The 20,723-nt window shown below is 46.2% G+C and overlaps 2 protein-coding genes and 1 long non-coding RNA gene across 20 annotated transcripts in view; 2 read left to right on the top strand and 1 right to left on the bottom strand.

Moving 5' to 3' along the window:
• TTLL3 (tubulin tyrosine ligase like 3) overlaps window positions 1-10,918 on the top strand; it is a 28,869-nt gene extending 17,951 nt beyond the window's left edge. For 6 of the 16 annotated variants that reach the window (XM_069561987.1, XM_069561989.1, XM_069561988.1 and 3 more), the window contains one exon: window positions 3,610-4,266. In XM_069561987.1, coding sequence (XP_069418088.1) covers window positions 3,610-4,167 — 558 coding nt within the window. In that variant the 3' untranslated portion in view covers window positions 4,168-4,266. Of the gene's footprint in view, window positions 1-3,609; window positions 4,267-4,734; window positions 5,466-5,903; window positions 6,993-10,762 lie in introns of those variants that run through there. The other 10 variants (XM_069561991.1, XM_069561993.1, XM_069561990.1 and 7 more) reach the window with 6 other exon arrangements.
• On the bottom strand, window positions 7,364-15,742 carry RPUSD3 (RNA pseudouridine synthase D3). Of its 3 annotated transcripts, none has more exons than XR_011250934.1 (9): window positions 15,589-15,734; window positions 15,142-15,281; window positions 14,191-14,235; window positions 13,967-14,066; window positions 13,061-13,168; window positions 12,896-12,980; window positions 12,548-12,671; window positions 8,832-9,288; window positions 7,364-7,772 (listed from the first exon to the last, which is right to left on the bottom strand). XR_011250934.1 is itself a non-coding variant. In XM_069562011.1 (9 exons), exons 1-9 carry the CDS (start codon window positions 15,687-15,689, stop codon window positions 7,581-7,583), a joined length of 1,035 nt encoding a protein of 344 aa, XP_069418112.1. In that variant the 5' UTR covers window positions 15,690-15,742; the 3' UTR covers window positions 7,364-7,580. The 3 variants fall into 3 exon arrangements, 2 of the variants coding, with proteins under 2 accessions (XP_069418112.1, XP_069418113.1); XM_069562011.1 differs by having other exon boundaries at window positions 8,832-8,971; window positions 15,589-15,742; XM_069562012.1 differs by lacking the exon at window positions 8,832-9,288 and having other exon boundaries at window positions 15,589-15,738.
• On the top strand, window positions 12,923-18,434 carry LOC138424696 (uncharacterized). Its single transcript, XR_011250935.1, has 3 exons — window positions 12,923-13,308; window positions 14,539-14,578; window positions 17,050-18,434. It is a non-coding gene; the product is annotated as an uncharacterized lncRNA (long non-coding RNA).
• The last annotated feature ends 2,289 nt before the right edge of the window (window positions 18,435-20,723 follow it).

Here is a 20,723-nt window from a genome sequence, read left to right as displayed (position 1 = left end):
TTTGCCCCCCAATCAGCTATCTGTTCTCTGTATCAGTGAGTTCAGTTTGTTTTTTATTTTAGATTCCGCATAGGATTGAGATCATACAGTATTTGTCTCTGACTTATTTAACTTAGCATAATACACCCATGGTCTGTCCATGTTGTCACAAATGTCAAGATTTCATTATTTTTGTTTATTTTTTTGGCCGCTCCACAGGGGATCTTAGTTCCCCAACCAGGGACCAAACCAGTGCCCCTGTAGTTCCCCAACCAGGGGCCAAATCTATGCTCCCTGTAGTGGAAGCGTAGGACTGCCAGGGAAGTCCTGAGATTTTCTTCATTTTAATGGCTGAGTAATATTCCATCATATATTTACAGGTACACATTTTCTCTGTTCATCTGTCAGTGGATGCTTAGGTCACTTCCATATGTCGGTCATTATAAATAGAGCTGCCATGAACATGGGCTTGCAGATATCTTTTCAAATGGTTTTTCATTTCTTTTGGGTAAATACCCATAAGTGGAATTGCTGGATTGTATGGTAGCTCTGACATTAACTTTTTGAAGAACATCCATACTGTTTTCCATAGTGGGCACACCAATTTACCTTCCCACCAACCTGCAAAAAAGTTCCCTTTTCTTTACATCCTTGCCAACCCTTGAAACTTTTTGTCTTTTGGATGATAGCCATTCTGCCAGGTGAGAGTGATATCTCATTGTGGTTTTGATTTGCATTTCCCTGATGATTAGTGACGTTGAGTACCTTTTAATGCACCTGTTGCATGTATCTGTATGTCTTCTTTTGAAAAATGTCTATTCAGATCCTCTGTCCATTTTTTAATCAGATTGTCTTTATATATTTTGGGGACCTCCGTGGCAATCCAGTGGTTAAGACTTCACACTTCTGTGCAGGGTGTGTGGGTTTGATCCCCAATTGGGAAAACTAAGATCCTGCATGCCTCATGGCATGGGGGGTGGGGGGAAGATTGTCTTTATATCTTTGTATGTTATTAACCTCTTACAAGTGATTTGCATTTTCTCCCACTTGGTAGGTTGTCTTTTGATTTTGTTGATTTCCTTTGATGTTCAGAAGATTTTTAGTTTATTTGTGCTTTTGTTGCCAAATCCAAAAAATCATTGCCAAGACTGAATTAAGGAACTTCCTGGCTGTTTTCTTCTAGAAGTTTTATGGTTTAAGGTCTTATGTTCAAGTCTTCACTCCATTTGAGTTGATTTTTCTATATAGTGTAAGATAGTGGTTCAGGTTCTTTCTTTTGCATGTGGCTGTCCCGTTTTCCCAACACCACATATTAAGAGACTGTATATTCATGCCTCCTTTATCATGACTTAATTGACTACAAATATATGGATTGATTTCTGGGGTTTTAATTTTGTTCCATTGATCTGTGTGTCTGTTTTTATGCCAATATCACACTGTTTTGATCACTATAACTGTGTAATACATTGGTTTGGCCAAAAAGTTCATTTGAGTTTCCATGTATGCTTGCAGGAAAAAAAAAAACCAAATGAACTTTTTGGCCAACTCAATAGTCTGAAATCAGGAAGTGTGATGCCCCCAGCTTTGTGCTTTCTCAAGATTTCTTCAGCTATTCGGAAGTCTTAAGTGATTCCGTACATCTTTGGGGATTGATTTCTCTATTTTTGTGAAAAATGTCATTGGGATTTTGATAGGGATTGCACTGAGTCTATAGATTCCTTTGGGTGTTATAGACATTTTAATAATATTAATTCTTCCATTCCATGAGTACAGAATATTTTTCTATTTATTTGTGTCATCTTCAGTTTCTTTCATCAGTAGTGTACAGGTCTTTCACCTCCTTGGTTAAATTTACTCCTGGTATTTTATTTTCTCTGATGTCCTTTAATCTCCTTAAGTTAGAACAGCTCCACTGCTTTTTTTCCCACCCATGTTTGGATCTTTTGAAGGCCCCAGACTGGTTGTTTTATGGAACTGTCCCACATTCTGGATTTATCTGATTGTTTCCTCATGGTGGTGTTTAACTTCTGTTATCTGAATGTCCTATAAACTAGAAGTTAGGTCACACAGCTTGATGAAGTTCAGATTACACATTTTTGTCAAGAACACTTGAGAGGTGATACTGGGGGCCTCATTCAGCATCACGAGGCACCCATTGTCAGAGTGTCTCATGATTGGTGATGCTAAGTCTCACTGTGCAGGTAAGGTCATGCTACGAGACCTCTGCATGGTAAGTTGCATCCTTCCCTTTGCAGTGATCATTTTCTTTGTAAGGTGATTCTTTGGCAGCGTGCAGATGACACATTTTCCTGTCATCCTTTTCACCTACTTGTTTTGATATCCAGTTTTGATTCTTGCCTGTTCTGTTAGAGTCGCAGAATGGTACATTGCTATTTCTATCATTCTTTCTGCATTTATGAGCTGAGATTCTTCCATAAAGATGAGTTTTTCTGTATCAACTGGGCTTCCCATGAGCTCTGATATCTGTATTTTTGTAAATTGAAGTATAGCTGATTTACAGTGTTGTATTAATTTTTCTATACAGTGATTCAGTTATACATATACATACATTCTTTTTCATATTCTTTTCCATTATGATCTGTCCAAGGATATTTACTGAATGTAGTTCCCTGTGCTATACAGTAGGACGTTAATATCTGTAAATTTTTAAAGCATTTATTCATTCATTAGGCTGCATCATGTCTTAGTTGTGGCATGTGGGACCTCCATCATCTCCGTTATGTCTTGCGGATCTTTCGCTGCAGGGCACGGATTCTCTAGTTGTGGCGTGCAGGCTCAGGAGTTGCAGTGCAGGGGCTTAGTTGTTCCATGGCGTGTGGATTCTTAATTCCTTGAGCAGGGATTGGGCCCACGTCCCCTGAATTGCAAAGCAGATTCTTAACCACTGGACCACCAGGGAAGTCTCTCGATATCTGTATTTTTAACAAGCTCCAAATGACACTGATGTTTAGATAGGTTCTAAACAGGATCTGTTGATGACATGGAAAACCCCTCAGCCTAGCCCTAGGTTAACAGGAGTGTTCCTAACAAGATGCAGGGGCTCTTCTGTGTCCAGTGCAGGAAGTACAGCTCGGCTTAATAAGAACTGAACATGGTCCAGGAGCTCCTTTCTTGGATCTTTCTCTCTGCCTCCCTCTGTATATTTGCAACGTCATTCTCTCCACAGAAAGCCTTCTTTAAGGTTCTGCTTCCCTTGGTTCAGATGAGAATTTAGGCAGGCTCCAGGCCTCTTATCTGTGTTGTAATTCACATGCTTTCAGCAGGGAATCTGGCTCATCTCAGGAAGCTGTCCATTGACAGCAGCCGGTGGAGGAGCATTCCTGGCCAGGGAGTTGAGGAAGGCAGGTGGGTGGAGGGGTGAAGGTGGGGGCCTGGCTAAGACTACCCCCCATTCCTCTGGTTTATTCATCTCAGGGGCTCTGTGACCCTCCAGGTACTGATTCAGACCCCTTAGAGGACAGAGACGGCCTTTGCATTTCTCAGCCCAGAAATGTCTCCTGACCAGGTGTCCCAGAAGTTAATTCCATCTACCCCTTCCCTAAGTCTTTCTAGACCTAGGATTCTAGCACCATGGTCTGAGCAGGCCTTGTCTCCCCTTCTTCCCCACAGCCTGCTGTGGAGGTGCCCCAGTATGTGGGTATCCGGCTTCTAGTAGAGGGCTCCACCATCAAGAAGCCCCTGGCGATGATGAGTCACCGGCGGATGGCCGTCCGCCCAGCCCTCCCTCACCTGCTGGCCCCGAGAGGCTCTGGGGAAAGCAAGGACTCAGGAAGCCCCATCCACAGGTCAGCTTCTAGGAAAGTTGCTGGGGCCAGAAGCCTGGGGCACACTGAGAAGCCAGATTCCACTGCTACCACCTCAGCCCCTGGAAAGGGGAAGAAAGGCAAGGCGAAAAGTGCCACAGCCCAGGTCCGCCCCAATCTCCGGAAGTGGGACACCCCCAGCACGAGGATGAGCTGCATTTTTACCATGACCTTAGCTAGCAGGGACAGGCATCCCCACTCTTTGAACAGATTGCCATTGAGTCTGAAGAACCCCCAGGCCCTGGGTAAGACCCTTCCCCCCAAACACCCCAGGGCCTCAAGACAACTTCTTCCTGTTCTCCAAGCCACTCCTAACCACCTGGGTTTGCCCCCACCCACAGCCCCACCAGAGAGTCACCGGTAGTAAGTAAAAGCCACCACTTACAAAGTATTTTTAAAAACTGCACGACTGAATGACTGTGATCCACCCTCCGCAAAGTAGTCACGTGGTGAGGCAGTTGTACTCATTTGGAAGATGCCAGGACTCAGTCCCAGTTTGGTCTCACGCCAGAGCCCCTTTACCTGCTGTAGTATTCTGTCTTTGCTGCCATGCAGAGTTGCCTCTGGGGAAAAGGAACTAATATCTGTACAGCACATAACAGTTGAAACTGTGTCACTACCTGACCAGCTCCTTTAGTTCTCACAGCCTAGCGAGGGAGGTGCTATGATCCCCATTTTCCAGCCGAGGTATCAGGAAGTGTAAGGAAGTTGCCCGAGGTTGCACAGCTCAGAAGGGGCAGAGCTGGGATGCAGACCCAGGTCTGTTGGACTTCAAACCCTGTGTGCTTCCCGTGGCCTCTGGAGAAGGAACTGGGTGGGCTCCATCTGCCCTCATCTCCCCCTGCCTCCCCACCCTCCACTCACACCTTGAGGGGGAGCTGGTGAGCCTTAGCCCCTCCCCACCCCCTCACGGCCCCTCTTGCTCCCACAGCCCCTTACCATTTCCCAAGCCTCCACAGCAAGGCCCGGCTGCCTTCTCCCCATGTGCCCTGGCCCCAGAGGCAGGTCCTCAGACTACAGCACAGCAAGCTGGCGGGCACTAAGGCCCTGTCAACTACAGACAAGGCCTTGATGACTCTACCAACCGCCAAGCTTTTGATTTCCCTCCCACCTAACCCTGAGCTCAAGCTGGCACCCAACGCCCTGAAACCAAAAAAGGTGGGCCTCAAACTGTGACCAGTACCCCGCTGGGCAGTGCTGACTACCGGGGTCAGGGCTGGAGGGCACAGGTAGAGGGTAGCCCCCAGGCTGGCCTGTGCCCCAAGGGAAGGACTTGCATCCCTCAGGAACCCCTCCTGAACAGATTCCTGATCATCTCTCCTCCTTCTCCCCTCCTTTCACACGGAGGCTCTTGCTCCCCAGCACCGTCATGGTCCCCACTTTGGAAGTAATGTGTGGTCTCAACCCTTTGAAGACGGAAATCTTCCTAGCATCTGTAGGAAGAGCAAGACCAAAGGCAAATGCAAGGCCAGACTCTGTGACAGACCAAAGGCCGAGACACACCTCATGACAACACTGAGCCTTCCAGGGCCTCTGACCCTTATCACAGACCGGGGTTTGGAGGGCACAAGGGACATGTGGCCACAGAAGCTCTTGCTTCCATCACCACTACCCTTATCCTGGATGCAGCGCCAAATAAAAAAGAGCAAATGAGGTCTTCGAGGTTTGGCTCCTTTTCTGTTGGGAGGATGAAGAGAGGGTATAGTGTGACCCTGTACTCCAAGGCCCAGGACTAGAGCCAGAGGCTGTCAGCAACTCCCCCCAAAGCACAGCCCCGCACTCCCACCCAGCAACGACAGGAGACTCAGTGGAGAAGAGTGGACCTTGCTAAACCCCAGTCCTCTCCTGAGGGAGTGGGCCCGTCCCTTCCTCTGCAAGGGGCCAAGGTCACCTCAAAAGGAAATATCCAACAAGGCCCTCTCATCTGAAAAAAGCTCAACATTCCTTAGTTATAATGGGTTGAATGTTGGTATGTCTTCCTAGAACCTGTGGATATGTCTATTTGGAAAAAAAGGTCTTTGCAGATGTAAGTTAAAGTACAGATTTTGAGATGAGATCATCCAGATGGGGCCTCAATCCAATAACAATTGTCCTTACAAGAGACTGAAGACAATCAAGGAGGAGGCTGTGTGGAGACAGAGGCAGAGGCTGGCGTGATACGGCCACAAGTCAGAGGGTGCTTGAGCCACCAGAAGCTGGAAGAGGTAAGGAAAGATTCTCCCGTAGAGCCTTTGGGTAGAGCACAGCCCTGTCAACACTTTGATTTTGGACTTCCGGCCTCCAAAACTGGGAGAGAGAATCCATTTTGTGCTATTTTAAACCATTCAGGTTGTGGTAAATTTTTTTTTCCTCTAATTTTTGGCCGTACCATGTGGCACATGGGATCTTAATTCCCCAACCAGGAATTGAACCCATGCCCCCTACCATGGAAGTACAGTGTCTTAACCACTGAACCTCCAGGGAAGGCCCCAGGTTGTGGTTAATTCATTGCAGCGGCCCTAGGAAACACACTAGTCAAATCAAGATAAATACACTCTGATCCAGAAATTGCACAGCTGAATGAGAAAACGCAGACAGGCAGACCCACAGCAGCACTGTGGTCACAGCCGATGACCTAAGTGTCCATTAATGTAGGGTGGATAGACTGCAAGCCCCAGCATTCCAACTCCATGCCATACAACAGATGCATTTCCCAGGGTGGAGGAGAACAAGTCACAAAAGGATATATATAGCACAGTTCCATTCCACAGGAGTTTGAGAAGCAAGCAAAACAAAATACATTGTTTAGGGATGCATGTATATGTGGTAACACTTAAAAAAAACACACAAGGGAAGAATTCTCTCAAGTCAGGGGAGTGGTTTCCAACTGTGACTCTACACTAGTGCCCATTCTGGAGCTTTTAAAAAAGATGTCTCTGTCCCAGACTGGTAAAAGTGTCTTAGGGGTGTAGTCAGGGGAGGCATGGGGATCTTTTTTTAAGCTTTCTGAGGGGGCAGGGTAGGGGATTCTAGTATGGGGCCAGGGTTGAGAACGGCTTTGTTCTAAGATAGGAGAAGGCTGCTTCTGTTTTGTGCCAAGTGGTGGTCATGTGAGTGTCACCTTACAGTTACTCTTTAAATCACACAGATGTTTTATGCACTGTTTGATATGTTACATGGTTTTTTAAAGTAAAAGATCTAACATCTAAATGAGTAGTCAAATTCTTGGAGACAGAACGGTGGCTCCTGGGGCTGAGATGGGTAGGGGATGGGCAGTTGGTGTTTAATGAGAACAGAGTTTCAGTTTGGGTGGATGAGAAAGTTCTGGAGTTAGATGCAGAAGATGGTTGCACCACCGTGTGAATGTACTTAATGCCACTGAACTATACACTTAAAAATAGTGAAGATGGTAAAGTCTACGAAGCGTATTTTAGCACAAATTTAAGAAAAAACACTCTAACATTTTCCCTCAGCTAGAATTGGGCCAGGAACAGCCAAACATAAAGACCACATATTGAACTCGACAGAAAGCACAGTCCATGATAAACATTTTCTTCCTCAGCAAATCCTGAAAACAATCCTGTGAGGTAGGTACTTTTATTATTTCAAGCCCAGAGAGGTGAGGTCATTTGCCCAACACCACACAGCAAATGGCCTTAGGATGCGATCTCAGGTGTATCCCACTAGAGCGCCCAGCATCTTACACGGTGGCCTGACTACATGCTGAGCACTGACCACACTCATCTTGGGCCTGACCGCAGCCCATTTGCCTCCCACCCCAACTGCTTTCCAGCAGGACTATTGGTAGTGGAGCCCGAGGCACTGCAGGGTCCTGGAGAAGTAAGAGGGCAGAGGAGCCAGAAGCTCAGTGGGTGGGTCCCTGGGCCTGGTGCCTGGGAGGCGAAGACAGTGCAAATGGAGGTGCAGGGGCAACCGGGCAGCCTGGGAGGCGGTCAGGCAGAGGCGGCCGAGGAGGGCTTCATCCAGGACCTGGGGCGGAGAGACATATCAGCATTCAGCCGGGGGAGTTCCCAGTAGCGCTCAGCAAAACAGAGCAAGGCAAATACTTTGTCCTCCCTCTGCATCCGTGTTCTGCGTGCCTCTGCACATGTAAATACCGTCACACTCACACACACACTCCAGCATAGACCAGCTGCTGCTGCTGCTTCTGCTAAGTCACTTCAGTCGCGTCCGACTCTGTGCGACCCCATAGACTGCAGTCCACCAGGCTCCCCGGTCCCTGGGGTTCTCCAGGCAAGAACAATGGAGTGGGTTGCCATTTCCTTCTCCAGTGCATGAAAGTGAAAAGTCAAAGTGAAGTTACTTGGTCGTGTCTGACTCTTAGTGACCCCACGGACTGCAGCCTACCAGGCTCCTCTGCCCATGGGATTTTCCAAGCAAGAGTACTGGAGTGGGGTGCCATTGCCTCCTCCAATAGACCAGCTAGGGTTCACCAAATCAACCTCCTAGGCATCTTGCTAAACTGCATTCCCCAGCACCTCCGGCAGGTTGGGGATGCCGTGATTGAGCTCCACTCAGCACAACAGGAGTGTTGAGTGTGTGTCCCGCTTCCTGACCTGGCCCAAGAAACCAACACCCAGCCCCCCTGCCCCATGAACCTGCCCTGTCTCCTCTGCTGACCAGATGGCAGCAGCCAGGGGCCCCCCCAAGTGACTTGTTTGGAGCAAAGCCTGCCCCTACCCCATCCCATTAACTGGACTTCACACAGAAGGAAACTGTTGTGTTAATACTCTGGTACTTGAGGTTTTCCTGTTAAAGCACATAGTGTTATCAGAATACACAACCTCTTACACCCATTATAGAATGGCAGATTTAGAAGGACCTTTAGAAATCGTCTGGCTTGATTTCCTTATTGAACAGAAGAGACCCATAAGAGAGGGTGTCACTTAGGGCCACACAGCAAGACAAGGCTACTGGTAGCTTTGGAAGCCTAAGTTGCGTAGCTGACGTCTGGAGATGCTAGCCATCCCTCCAACCCCACAAGCCCCAGCCCACCCCAGAAGGCCGCAGGCAGGTGGGCTTGGGTACCTGTCTTTGGGGCTTGGTGCTCTCGACTGGCAGAAGAAAGCGCTGGCCAAGGACAGTGCCCACACGGGCAGAGTATGTGTGATCCCCAAGCACAGGGCAGAGCTGCAGGGCCATGTGTGCCTGTAGCTGGTTGGGAAACACTAGAAGACAGGAGAGATGGGACAGATGGCAGGCAAGCAGTTCATTCTGTCCCACCCAGTACTGCCGCGCCTCCCCACCCCATTCTTAGATGGTGTGGTTTCAGTGAGGTGGACACTACCACCCCAGCCTCTGGAGCGAGGTTGGGGCAGGCAGAGCTGTCAAGCCACCAGCCTTGAGGGACTCATCCATGAAGAGACGCAACCCTGAATTTTTTGTGATGCTTCTGGGAATGAAGAGCACTCTTTCCTGCTGTGGAGTGAGCCTGGAGCTGCTGGAGCACCTGCATCTCTGCCTCCATGGGGGACAGCTGCTGTTCCTATGGGAGGAAGAAGCCAGCACGCAGGAGGTGGAAAGAGAGGGAGAAATTGCTTTCTGATGACATCCTCCAAGCCCGGACTATTGTTTTGGCTGCACTGGGTCTTCATTGCTGCATGAGGCCTTTCTCTAGTTGTGGAGAGTGGGGGCTACTCTCTAGTTGCAGCGTATGGGCTTCTCATTGCGGTGGCTTCTGTTGTGGAGCACGGGCTCTAAGGTCTGCAGGCTTTCAGGAGCTGCAGCATGCAGGCTTGGTAGTTGCGACTTGCTGGCTCAAAGGGGCAAGGGCTTCAATAGTTGCAGCATAGGGGCTCCTTAGTTGTGGCTGGTGGGCCCCAGAGCATGCACAAGCCTGAACTTCTAAGTTATATGAGTCATTAAATTGCTCTTTTGGGTGACACCAACTTGAACTTGTTTTGGGGAAACGTAATGGTATGAAATGGTTCACACATGCAAACTTATTAATACTCCTGAAAACCCTATAATGTGAGACCTAGCATCATTCCACCTTATAGACAGGAAAACCGCCGCTCAAGAAGTAACTAGTCCACCACAGGCTGGGATTCAAGCCCAGGAGCTGTCCCATCTACTTTCATGTCCAGCAATATGGTGGGCTGGGCAATCTAAAACCCATCTTTTATTAACCACCTAGAAACACTGGAAAACTAGCAATCAGCCTTTCAAATACACAGCTGGACACGGGGAAAAGTAAAGCCCCTGGATGAACATACAAAAAGAAAACAAATCCAGAGCACAAGAGAGTCGACATTTCACCTCTTCTAGGGGTACTTCCAATCTTGGGGCCAAGGGGGCTTGGGTTTAAGTAGTGACAAGGGGCCAGGGATGAGGCTGTGGTGCCCAAATGAAATCTTGAGAGGCTACATCTTCCATGCAAGGGTGGAATAGGAGAAAAAGCCAGCCACCAAGGAAGGCAGATGAGCTCTGTAGGTATGGATGAGGAGAATGAAGATGAATTCCCAACTGTGAGCTGCTCTCACACAGGCTTGGGGTTCTAATACCACTTGAGTGATCTGTGAACTTCCAACTGAGGTGTTAATCTCTAGGTCCTGAAGCAGTGATGTGAGCCCACTCAGCAGAAGCAAGGCAGAACCTCTCAAGTCCCCACTGCCAATGAGGCAGTAAAGGATTTCCACAGATGAAGACCCAGCATAACCTGAACCACAGAGCAATAAGGAGACATTCCACCAAGGGGAGCAAGTCTGCAGAAATCACAACAGAATTAGACACTTAGAATCTCAAAAGAATTATAGAAACACCATACAGGTGTGCTTTAAATGAGTAAAGACAAACAAGAACAAGTAATGAGAGAAAAAAACAGATGCCATCACTAACTGGGTTCAAGGCTAGGAGAATGGATGGACAACAAGCACAGGGAAGGAGGTGATCAATAGAGAGGCTTGCCCAGAGCATGGACCGTCAGCTGATGTGTGTTCTTGGCCGTTTGGGATTTATAGGTAAAGAAAAAGCTGACAGATCAGCAAGAGAAGGCGCGAAGCAATCTGAAGACTGACCAGGTCATTTAATTCCTGGAAAAACTTGAATCAGTGGCTGTTGGTCACCTTTACTTACTGGTGTGAAAAATAAAACCACAGGATGGACCACAGCAATCGGTGAGCAGACAAAACTTTAAATCAGAAAGGCAGGGTGGGGGTCCACGGTACGTGCAGCAAAAGTGGTTAGATGTGTAATGACTTGAATATCCTTTGAGATCTGAGATTTTAGCATCATGCTCTATTGGGTGTGAATACTGTTCTCATTAGTTTTATTGCAGTCTAGACAAAAATGTTAGGACTTTGGGAGTTCCCTGGCAGTCCAGTGGTTAGACTCTGCTCTTCCATTTCTGTGGGTCCAGCTTTAATCCCTGGTCAGGGAACGATCCCTCAAGCCATGCCATGCAGCCAGGAAAAAAAAAAAAAAAAAGAGGCTGATTTAATAAGAATGAGCAAAACATTGGTTAAAAAATGCAGGCAAGGGCTTCCCTGGTGGTCCAGTGGTTAAGAATCTGCCTTGCAATGCAATGGACACAGGTTCCTGGTCAGGGAAGAGCCCACACGCAGCAGAGCAACTAAGCCCGTGCACCACAACTACTGAGCTGCAACTAGAGCCATGCTTCACAAGGAGAAGCCACCGCGATGGGAAACTTGCCACCACAACAAAGAGAAGCCCTCACTCTGCGCAGCAGGAAAAGCCCACGTGCAGCAACAAAGACCCACCACAGCCGAAGACTAAAAAACAAGCAAATCTTTAAAAAAATGCAGGCAATAAGTCTAGAAGTATTCTAAAAGTTCATTTACTTTGCAGTTGGCCGGATTGAATCACGATTTTCAGGCTGACTTGTGCCTTTGTGTGGACTGGAGGAAAGCACCGCTCCTTTGCTGGGTGCAGTCCTGCCAGGGCCCACACCTCAGCAGAGAGAATATGGGCTGCTCGGTAACAGAGCTACCTGCACATGGGCAGCCCTGGCTGCTTGACTGTTAGATAGGAACACTCACAACTTTTGAAGACCAAACATTGTAAATAAATGTTTTAAAATTTTTTGGGGGAGGCTATTTTTGTTAAAAGCATTATGCAAATTAAAAAGTTTGACGTAAAAGAAAAAACAGATGCCTTATTTTTTTTAAAGGCCATCTGTATTTGTAAAACAGTCAACTTGAATTTGCAGACGTAAACAATACAATCAATGGGTAGGTTAAACTAGCAGGTTAGATCCAACTGAAGAGAAAATTACTCAGCTGGAAGGTATGTCTGAAGATTACCCAGATATGCAGCAAAGATAAAGACGTGAAAAATGTGGAAGAAAAGGTGAGAGGGACACAGCTTGTGAATAAGAAACTCAGACGCTACCAGGCATTCAAAAGGGAGGATGCAAGAGGCACAGCATTTCAAGAACTTTTCAGAATGAATGGATTAAACAGGTTAATCTTCAGATTCAGCAAACACACTGAATCCCGAGAAATAAAACTAAACCTACACACCTCGATTATCACAGTGAAACTAGAGAACATTGAAGGTAAAGAGAAGATGCTGAGAACAGTAAGAAAAAAAATAGGTGACCTGCAAAGGGGTGACCTTCAGACTGACCGGAGAAGCACTGCCCCCTCCGGGTGGAGCTGATCACATACACCCTTACAGTTCATCAAAGACTCCCCAGGCCACCAGTGAAACTACCACCTACCTCCCATTCCCTGCCTCCCCAACCAAATACAGTTTGTCAAGTCTGGCTGGGGCTCCAGACCCACCTGTCAGTGGCTGCAGCTGGACCAGGGCACAGCCAGAGCCTGTGGCAACCACACGGAAGTGGCTAAGGGTCCTCTTGACACCTTCCATGATGTCCTTTCGCGATGGGGACTGCACTGGAACAACCTGTGGTGTCAGCCCCCAAGGGTGAACAAGCTTCACACATACATGGGAGCTGCCCCCAAACCCTACCTGTTCCCACCAGACCCAGGACAAGGGCCACAGTATAGGCAGTGGTCACTCACCTGTTTTAGGGGAATGAAGGGCCAGCCACCCCATATCTATACCCTTCACTCTTCTTGAGGGGTATGTCTGAGGGTCCCCTCTTCCCCACCCAGGCCCTGACTCACGAGATTGACCCCATCAATGTGTTCCAGTTTCAGAGCTGCTTGGATCTTCCCTTCAGAAGTAACTGGGATCCCATCAGTGACAGCACTGAGAAAGAGGCAGGAGGACGTCACAGAGTTGCTTGTTGGGACCTCCCCGCTGCCCTGGAGCTTCCCAGCCCTTCTCACCAGTACGTGGCTGTGGGTCTCCTGGCTCTCTGTGAGTGAGCAAAGAACTTCTGGAGGCGGCTTGCTGTCTGGGGACAACTGGAGAGGAGCACAAGCCCCGAGGCCTCCCTGGAGAAAGACAAATCACAGAAGTTAAAATCCCCTGAGATCACCCGCAAAAAGAGGAGACCCTGAGGAAGAAACACGGACCCACTGAAGGCCGAGGAGTAACATCTGGACTACAACACAGACCTCCTCCTGAGAAACAAGTCTTCCCCATGTTTGATAATAAGAGTACATAGCTTAAACATGTTTCTCATTTTGCTCTGGCTCCCAGGGAGCTCAGAGCCAAACATCATAACAATTACTGCCAGCTGCTGACTGTCTACCAATAGGCACTCTACTAGGAATTTCATATATACTAGCTATTAAATGGGCTTCCCTGGTGGCTCAGATGGTAAAGAATCTGCCTGTAATGTCAGAGATCTGGGTTTGATTCCTGGGTTGGGAAGATCCCTTGGAGAAGGGAATGGCTCAATTCCCCATAAACAAGCTTATGAGTCTGTGGAACTGCAGAAACATCTCATCTCAAGCACCATCTCTAACAATGGCTATTAGAGGAAAGAGTATCACAGATCAGTTAACAATGCCGGCTATGAATACTGGACTGGAGAAGTGACTATACACAGCACAAATGTTGTGAGTTCTGTTTTATGGTTAAAGAAACTAAGGCTCAGTGACACCTAAGATCAGTTTGTACATAAGGATTTGAACCCAGATCTGTCCACTTCCTCCTCTTTTTCTTTGTTTCCTACCTCTGTGATCCCAAAGCAGCCGGTGGAAAATGTCTGTTTATTCCTAAGTGGCTCTGCCCCCATCCCAAATAGATGCTTATCTTCCTACCTTTCTATCACTTCCACCACTTACTTCCCAGATGCTCGGACAACCTGGAGCTCCTGCTCCCCAAGCCCCAGGGACCGGCTCAGTTCTGGCAGCACTGACAACAATGTCAGCTCTCCTGGTTTTCCTAGGTGAAAAAAAAAAAGGAAGAGTACAAGTTGCTCTCAGAGGCAACATCCCTTCTCTTTGATACTGTCTGCTCTCAGACACATCAAAACCCCTTTCACTGCATCTCTTTTCCCTGCCCATACCTGTCACTGGCAGACCCTGTGGCTTGTTCAGTGTCACCAGAGGTCCTGAAACATGTAATACATAAGCATCAGCAACAGCAAAAGCAATTTACAAAGACTTTCTCAATTCATATTATCATGTGGTCCCAGTACAACTCTCATACAGGAGTTATCAACCACGCCCTGAAATGAACTTCTTTCTGAACCTTGCATATGCTCAGCTTTCTGCCTCAACCTCAGGACCTTTGCACTTGTTGCTTTCCATGTCTCAGATTTTCACGTGGCTTGCTCCTTATATCATCATGGCTCAAATGTGATTGTCACAAAGAGGCCTGGGTCTCCAATCTGATGTCTGTTCCTTTCTTGCAGATCCTTACCACCGCTGTTTTATTAACAGTACTGATCACTAGTAAGTATTTTTTTCATTTATATTCTGGTTAATCATTTTCTCCCACTGAAAGGTTGGCTCCCTGAAGGCAGGAACCATATTTATTTTGTTCAGCACCAGACAGCCCTCTTCTAGAGCAGTGCCTGGAAGACAGCCTGTGCTCAATAAATAGCTGAGAAAATTCATAAGTCACTTGAGACTGAGGCACAGAGACATTGTTATTTTCCTAAAGCCACACAGCAAGCTGATCACAGAGCTAGATATGACTCCAAAGCCCGTTTTGTCCCCCAATACATTAACACTTTACTGAGAGCCTACTAGTGCAAAGCTCTCTGGTTATTTACACTCTCCCTCCCCACAGCTGCATCCCATGATGCTGAGGCAGAGAGAGTACGTGGCTGGTCCCACGTGGTACGTGGTTAGTACGTGGCTAGCTGGTCCCACGTAGCCGTGAGGTTGTGAGTGGGAGAACCAGGATTTGACCCCACAGGTTTTAGTACTGTACCGAACCAGATCCTCAGAAGGCTCGGGTTAAGACTCCTCCCCTTCCAGGTCTCTCGGCACCTGTCCCTCCCACCCCTCACCTTTACGGTCCACCACAGCCGCCCTTAATACATCGACCAGTTCTTCCCGACTGAAGGTCCCCGGTCTCAGCAGTCCTGGGAAACACTGGTCACCCGGGGGATCCGACGGTTTGCTGGCGCCTCGACGTTGCAGCTGATGCCTGGGAAAGGTTAGGTAAACAGAGGAATCACTGCTTCCGGAGGTGCCGCCCACTCTTATCTCCACACACATCTTCCCAAACCCTGCGGCTTCTTATGAATGCTTCAGGAAGCCTGGATTGAGCTTCCCGAAATCTCAGGTTCTATTGGCCCCAATGTACCGAAAAGAGAACTGAGGCTCAGAGAGGTCTACGACTAGTTTAGGGGCACACAGCAGAGATGAATTAGAACCCATATCTAGATCTCTACCCTCCCCCAGCCCCAGTCTCCTCCCTTCTACACAAAGCGGGGCGGAGGTTGTGTAATCACCGGGCCTTGGTGCCAAAGCCTGCGGCTGTGGGCGTTGCACGGATCCCCAGACCCCGCCGCCAGCCACCCCAGGCCTGACCCAAAACCCGACAGCCACCCATCTGCGGAGCGAAGACAGTGTGCTTGTGTCCGGAAGGACTGCCCCGGGATCTCCCACAGCACGCTGATTGGTCAGATTGACTGTCAATCGGAATAGCTAGGCACCGAGTGGTGAGAAAGAGGAGCTTTGCTTTTAACCGGGAAGGAAATGCAGAAGTTCACGATCTGTGACTTTGAGGAAACCGAAGCACAGAGCCGAGCAGGTGTTTACTGCAGGTCAGAGGACTGGTCTTAGGACAAAGCCAGGTTTTCTGCTCCTCATTGCAATTCTTCGGAGTCTTTTGACTTAAAAAAAAATAAAAAACCGCCACTGTGCACAATTTTGTAAGGCAAATTGGAAAAAACAAAATCCACACTCGTTTGTTCAGTGAACCTGCTTCAAAGCATACAGCCTGGTGCATAATCCAAAAGGGGGGAAAAAAAAGGCCAAAGGCAGAAACAGGTTCACTACAGCATTATTTATAAAGGTAGAAATAAATCTCAAAACTGTAAACAAATTGTCCTGTGATTAGATTCATAAGGACATAAATTCACCCATTCAACATTTTTTGAATGCTAACTCTATGCTATGCCTTGGCATCTGTGAACTGGAAACAGATTAACAAAGAGGCAACTAAGATCCCTCATGCCAGGTTACGCAGCCAAAACAACAACAAAAAAGTTAAGCCAAAATATAAAAGACTATGATTCATTAAAAAAAATAAATAATAAAAATAAGTAGAAGTAAAAGATTTTAAAAGACTGATTTCTGATTTTAGTTACATGACCTTTTGGGAAAGTCAGTGGTTGACAATGACAAGGGCTGGAGTGGGTGAGGGAATGAGAATCTACTAAAAATGGGCATAAGGGAACTTTTTGGTATACAGTGATTATATATCTGTATGAATCTGCCAAAAACTTACTGAACTAAATACCTTAAAAGGGTAGATTTTATTGTATGTAAATTATACCTCAAGAAACTTAGTTTTTTTAATTCAAAGATTTAAGTAGTCAATTTTTAAAAATAATTTTTAAGTTAGTGTGTTGTATTTTCATTTTTATTCAGTTCAAGAAGTTTTCTTTTTATTTTTTCCTTTGGCACTACCACATGAAGGATCTTAGTTCCCTGAGCGGGGATCAAACACACCCCACTACAGTGGAAGTGTGGACTCTTTTAACCACTGGACTGCTGGAGAAGTTCCTAAACAGTCAATTTTTAAATAAATCTGCACAAATTCAGACAGGACTGGCATGAAATTTGGCAAGGATGCAAGTGATTTTATCATATTTGGGGCTCAGACATGAGTGTGCTGTGTCAAAAAGGCCCCACGGTATTTTAGAACCTCTCTTCTGAAAGATCTCCTGTGCATTCATAATTTGCAGCCTGAATAAAGACGGAGGGACAGGACACAACCTACTTTGCCGACAGTAGCCCTCTCCTCCACTGGCCCCGCTTGGCCCCAGGAAGGGCCATTCTCTAACTTGGACTGGCCCCTGGCCTGCTTGAGGCTTGAGCTCCCTCCACACGTCCCAGCCTCATCAAAGTCTGCCCTCTACTGTTCACTGCCTAAAACTGATGTGACTGTTAATCTCCAAGCTTCCAGAAGGAAAGAAAGAAACCTAGTTTTCTCTAGGCTGAGAGGGCTCAGTGCAAAGAAACAATGATCAGCCATTTAAGACTCACATGTGAAACTCAGATTGTCAGGAGGAAGGTAAGTTGGGACAAATTCCAAACTTTAGCCACCCCCAGCCCAACTCAGTTTATGACTAACTGCACAAGAAGAGCCGGGAGGCCACAGCCTCAGCAGCAGTCGAAAGGGAATAGTTTCTGTGCTGATGTAAACATCGTGCCTCATGCCAAAGGCCCACCCCCATGGACCCAGGACAGCACTGAGCCAGCCCTCCTACCATAAATGCAAGAGCAGGAAAGCCCAGAATAAAAATGTTCTTTGCTAGCTCTGGCAGCTTCTCCTACACACGGCTGCAAGGTGTGGGTCGGCTGCAGGAAATGGGTCAGCTGCCAGAAATAACCCTTTACACTTTAACTTTGGTAACATAGGCCTTTGTCTTAGTATTTAATAAACCCAGGTAGGCCTTATAGTTAGTCAGAAATAACATGTATTTGAATCTGAGAGGCACAGACTAAAGCACGTTCACCTACAAACCTAGTCTTTCATGCTTATCTTGTTTGAGTTGCCCAATACTGAAAAATGGGAGCTTACACTGAGAAACTAATACTTTGTGGCTACTCCAGAGTGCATTTTGAAATCCTAAGATTGAGTGTTCTGAACACGAAAGAAAACTGTCTAGCAAGGTAGGGAAGGCTTTGATGAAAGAGTTGCATTGCAGCTTGACTAGTCCTATCCCACTTAGACACTTAAAAGATTGTAATAAAATGTAACATTGAGAAATTAGAAGAGTGCCTTCATCCTACCCTCCCAATCAAAGCCCTTCTTTTTTAAAATTTTTTTTTTAAACTTGAAGTATAGTTGATTTCCAGGTGGCTCAGGGGTAAAGAATATGGTTGCCAATGCAGGAGACATGGGTTCTATCCCTGAGTGGGAAAGATCTCCTGGAGCAGGAAATGGCCACCCACTCCCGTATTCACACCTGGAAAATTCCATGGACAGAGGAGCCTGGGGGCCCTCTGGGGCCCACAGGATCACGAAGATTTGGACACGATTGAGCACAAGCACATAGTTGATTTACAGTGTTGTGTTAGATTCTGCTATACAGCAAAGTTATTCAATTATATATATTTTGAAGAATACATATCTAATATATATATATCAGATTCTTTTCCATTATATGTTATTACAAGATATTAAATATAGTTCCCTGTGTCGTAGGACCTTGTCATTTATCTATTTTATATATCTGTATATATATATATCTGTTAATCCAAAACTTTGCATTTATCCCTTCCTGCCTTTACCCTAACCATAAATGTGTTTTCTTTTTCTTTTTTAAAATTTCATTTATTTATTTTTGGTGACACTGGGTCTCTGTTGCTGTGTGCCGTCTTTCTCTAGTTGCCGTGCAAGGTGTTCTAACTGTGATGGCTTCCCTTGTTGCAGGGCACAGGCTGTAGGGTACTCTGTCTCGGTAGTTTCAGCTTTTGGTCTCTAGAGGGGCTAGCTCAGTAGTTGTGGCACAGGGGCTTAGTTGCCCCTAGCCTGTGGAATCTTCCTGAACCAGATTCCAGCGCATGTCCCCTGCATTGGCAGGCAGATTCTTAACCACTGGATCACCAGGAAAGTCCATAAGTGTGTTTTCCATGCCTATAGATCTGTTTCTGTTTTGTAAATAAGTTCATTTATATTATGTTTTTAGATTTCACATATAAATGATATCAAAATATTTGTTTTTCTCTGTCTGACTTACTTCACTTAGTATGGTAATCTCTAGGTCCATCCATGTGGCTACAAATGGCATTATTTCATTCTTTTTTATGGCCGAGTAGTATTCCATTTTATGTGTATACTACATCTTTATCCATTCATCTACTGATAGTTACTTAGGTTGCTCCCATCCCTTGGTTATTGTAAACAGTGCTGTTATGAGCATAGGGGTACATGTATCTTTTCAAATTTTCTATCTTTTCCAGATGTATGCCCAAGTGGGATTGCTGGATGATATGGTAACTTTATTTTTAGTTTTTTACAATGAAGTGAAGTGAAAGTTACTCAGTCGTGTCCAACTTTTTGCGACCCCATGAACTATACAGTCTATGGAATTCTCCAAGCCAGAATACTGGAGTGGGTAGCCTTTGCCTTCTCCAGGGGATCTTCCCAATCCAGAGATCGAACCCAGGACTCCTGCATTGCAGGCAGATTCTTTACCAGCTGAGCCACAAGGGAAGCCCAAGAATACTGGAGTGGGGAGCCTATCCCTTCTCCAGCAGATCTTCCTGACCCAGGAATCGAACCCTGGGAATCCCTTAGTAAGAAAACCTCCATGCTGTTCTCCATAATGGCTGCACAATTTACATTCCCACCAACATTGTAGGTGTTTTTCTCCATACTCTCTCCAGCATTTATATTTGTAAACTGTTTGATGATGGCTATTCTGACTGGTGTGAGGTGATGCCTCATTGTAGTTTTGATTTGCATTTCTCTAATAGTTAGCGATGTTGAGGATCTTTTCATGTGCCTATATGCCATATGTATGTCTTCTTTGGAGAAATGTTTGTTTAGATCTTCTCAGTTTTTGATTTTTTTTTATGTTGAACTGTATAAACTGTTTGTATATTTTGGAGATTAAGCCTTTGTTGGCCTCATTGTTTGCAAATACTTTCTCCCATTCCAGAGGTTGTCTTTTCATTTTGTTAATTGTTTCTTTTGCTGTGCAAAAGCTTTTGAGTTTAATTAGGTCCCATTTGTTTATTTTTGCTTTTATTTTCGTTACTCTAGTGTTATGCCCAAGTCTCGAAATCTCCCAACGACCACCAGGGAGCCGGTATCCGATGCAAAAGCAAGAGAGTTTTTATTACCAAGCTCGAGCTAGGGCTCCCACCATTATCGACGCAGCGGTTAAGGAGAGGAGCCCCAAGTTTTGGGTTCCACTGCTTATATAGGGAATATTCAGGTGAAAGGGTAACAAAGGGGGTGTTCAGGCTGAAGGACTACTGATTGGTTACCCTCTTCTATAGTGTTGTGTGTGGATTTCTGATTTTTTTTTTTTTTACTTCCATGGTAGATCATTACTTCCAAGGTAAATCACAAATTCTTGAACTTAAAGTCAGGAGGTTTAACCTAAGGGCTGATTGACTCATGCACAGTGGGGCAAATTTAGGCAATATCCAAAGTCTAAGTCTGTTTGCCTGGTACCTTTGCAAAATGGAGTTCTTTTACAAGATGGAGTAGCTCAGGCTCTTCACTAGGAGATGGATCCAAAGAAAATATTGCTGTGTTTTATGTCAAGGAGTGTTCTGCGTATGTTCTCCTCTAGAAGTTTTATAATGTCCAGTCTTATATTTAGGTCTTTAATCCATTTTGAGTTTACTTTTGGGTATAGTATTAGAGCATGCTCGAATTTTGTTCTTTTACATGGAGCTG

This window comes from Ovis canadensis, chromosome 19 (assembly GCF_042477335.2).
Source record: "Ovis canadensis isolate MfBH-ARS-UI-01 breed Bighorn chromosome 19, ARS-UI_OviCan_v2, whole genome shotgun sequence".
Classification (NCBI taxonomy): Eukaryota; Metazoa; Chordata; class Mammalia; order Artiodactyla; family Bovidae; genus Ovis; species Ovis canadensis.
Note: the sequence above shows the minus strand (reverse complement) of the source record. Positions and strands in the feature narration are given on the sequence as shown.